At 36.7% G+C, this 1794-nt stretch overlaps 1 protein-coding gene across 1 annotated transcript in view; it reads left to right on the forward strand.

Moving 5' to 3' along the window:
• Ap4e1 (adaptor related protein complex 4 subunit epsilon 1) overlaps nt 1-1794 on the forward strand; it is a 50011-nt gene that overhangs the window by 45383 nt on the left and 2834 nt on the right. The window contains exon 20 of the mRNA XM_005364423.3: nt 585-742. Within this exon, the coding sequence (XP_005364480.2) occupies nt 585-742 (158 nt within the window). The remainder of the gene's footprint in view (nt 1-584; nt 743-1794) is intronic.

Consider the following 1794-nt stretch of genomic DNA (forward strand, 5'->3'; position numbering starts at 1 on the left):
AAAAAAAAAAAAAACTAGTTCTAGAACAGGCTCCAAAAGATGAAAATAAATAAGTAAATAAAATAGAAACTATAAAAGTTGTCTATAATTCATCCTCTAAATGTTTTTTGCATTCATAGAATTATTTCAACGTGTGTGTGTTGACAGAGTGTTAAGTTCTTTGGCTAATTTATTTAAAGTTCTTTATATTGATTATCTTGTATATGACTTTGGCAGAAATTTCATTATTCCCCAAATCCAAAGTGTATGTGTGTGTGTGTGTGTTTGTATGATAGAATAGTTTATATTTGAGAATTTGTGAAGTTATTTGGTGAAATCCTGTTCGAGGGGTTAATATCTAAAAAGAGACAAAATTGAATGAATTCTTGAAAGGAAAAGTTCAATTTAGTATCTTCTGCTATAGTAACTTCATCAGGTTGGAAGATAATGCTCAGTATTCTAATCATACCTGCTCTAAAAGCACAAAGCTCTTGGAACTCAAATTTATCATGACTATATTTAATTTCCATGAGTCATATAGAATGTGTTTGTTCAGCATCGTTGTGTTCTTAACAACATAAACTAATTTTTAAAATTATTTTCAGGCCATTAAAGATCTCAACTGAAGACTTTGGCAAACTCTGGTTGGCCTTAGCAAATGATGTGAAGCAAACTATAAAAATATCAGAGCCTCAAGTTGCCTTGGCTTCTGTCCTAACAGAGCTGCAGCAGAAGTTGGGACTTCATGTCATTGACGTCGTAGGTGTGTAGAATTACGAAAAGGCAGCCCCATGTGAATATGGGTTTTCTTTCAGGTGTCATGCTTCTTAGAACTATGCTTCTTATCACATGTATCTTTAAGACAAGTGTCTTAAAGTGTCCAGACTGTGTTAAAGAATATTTGATTTAAAAAATTACGGTGTATAATTATCACTTAGCTTTTGTTTTTCTTTTTAACACTTTAAACATTTCTCCATTTGTGTGGAGTAGGCCTTAAATCCAACCAGAAAGTGGTTGATGACTCTCAAAATAGTTATGTCTCTGTTGGATCAGACAGCACCTCTAGCCTGGAAGATCAATATTGTCATAAGCAGTGTCCACACCAGGTGAGACCATGAACATCTTTTCTCCCCAACATCCTGCTGGGCCTCTTCTAACACATTGGTTGCTAACCACCGGGGAGGAAGCTTCCAGAGTAGCTTCAGCCTTGTCAGTGTGTGACATCCAAAGGGTGTTATGTCTTCAGTAATAGTCTTGCTGCCTAGTTACAGTGAGTCATAAGAAGCAATGTTACCAACCTCCATTGCTTTGGGGGCCTCTGGAGCCTCCTGGTCTGCAGCTGTTGTGCTAATAATATTCTACTCCTGCAGCTGGGTTTAGAACCATGTGGTGTCTAGCAATAGAATTCTCTATCTTTGCAGGATACCTCTGTTCCAGGTTTTATGAAAATTGTCATGTCAGTCATGGTGGTGCACTCCTTTAATCCCAGTGTGGGGAGGGGGTGTAGTCCAGCCTGGTCTACAGAGCTGGTTTCAGGACAGCCAGCATGCCCACACAGAAAGGAGGGAAAGAAGAGAAAGAAAGAAAGGAAAATTGTATCTTTTAGTTTGCCTGTAAAGCAGTAGGTTTCAATGTGGTCTTTGGTTAACCTTAGTCATTCTGACTGGGGTAAGATAAACCTGAAAGTAGTTTTAATTGACGACTAAAGGTTCTGAACTTTTATATATACATATGTGTTTCTTTATATGAGGACTCCACTTAGTTCTGTGTTCCAATTTTTAATTGGTTTGTCTTGATCCTTTTTTTTTTTTTTTT

This window comes from Microtus ochrogaster (genome assembly GCF_000317375.1).
Source record: "Microtus ochrogaster isolate Prairie Vole_2 chromosome 14 unlocalized genomic scaffold, MicOch1.0 chr14_random_1, whole genome shotgun sequence".
Lineage (NCBI taxonomy): Eukaryota > Metazoa > Chordata > Mammalia > Rodentia > Cricetidae > Microtus > Microtus ochrogaster.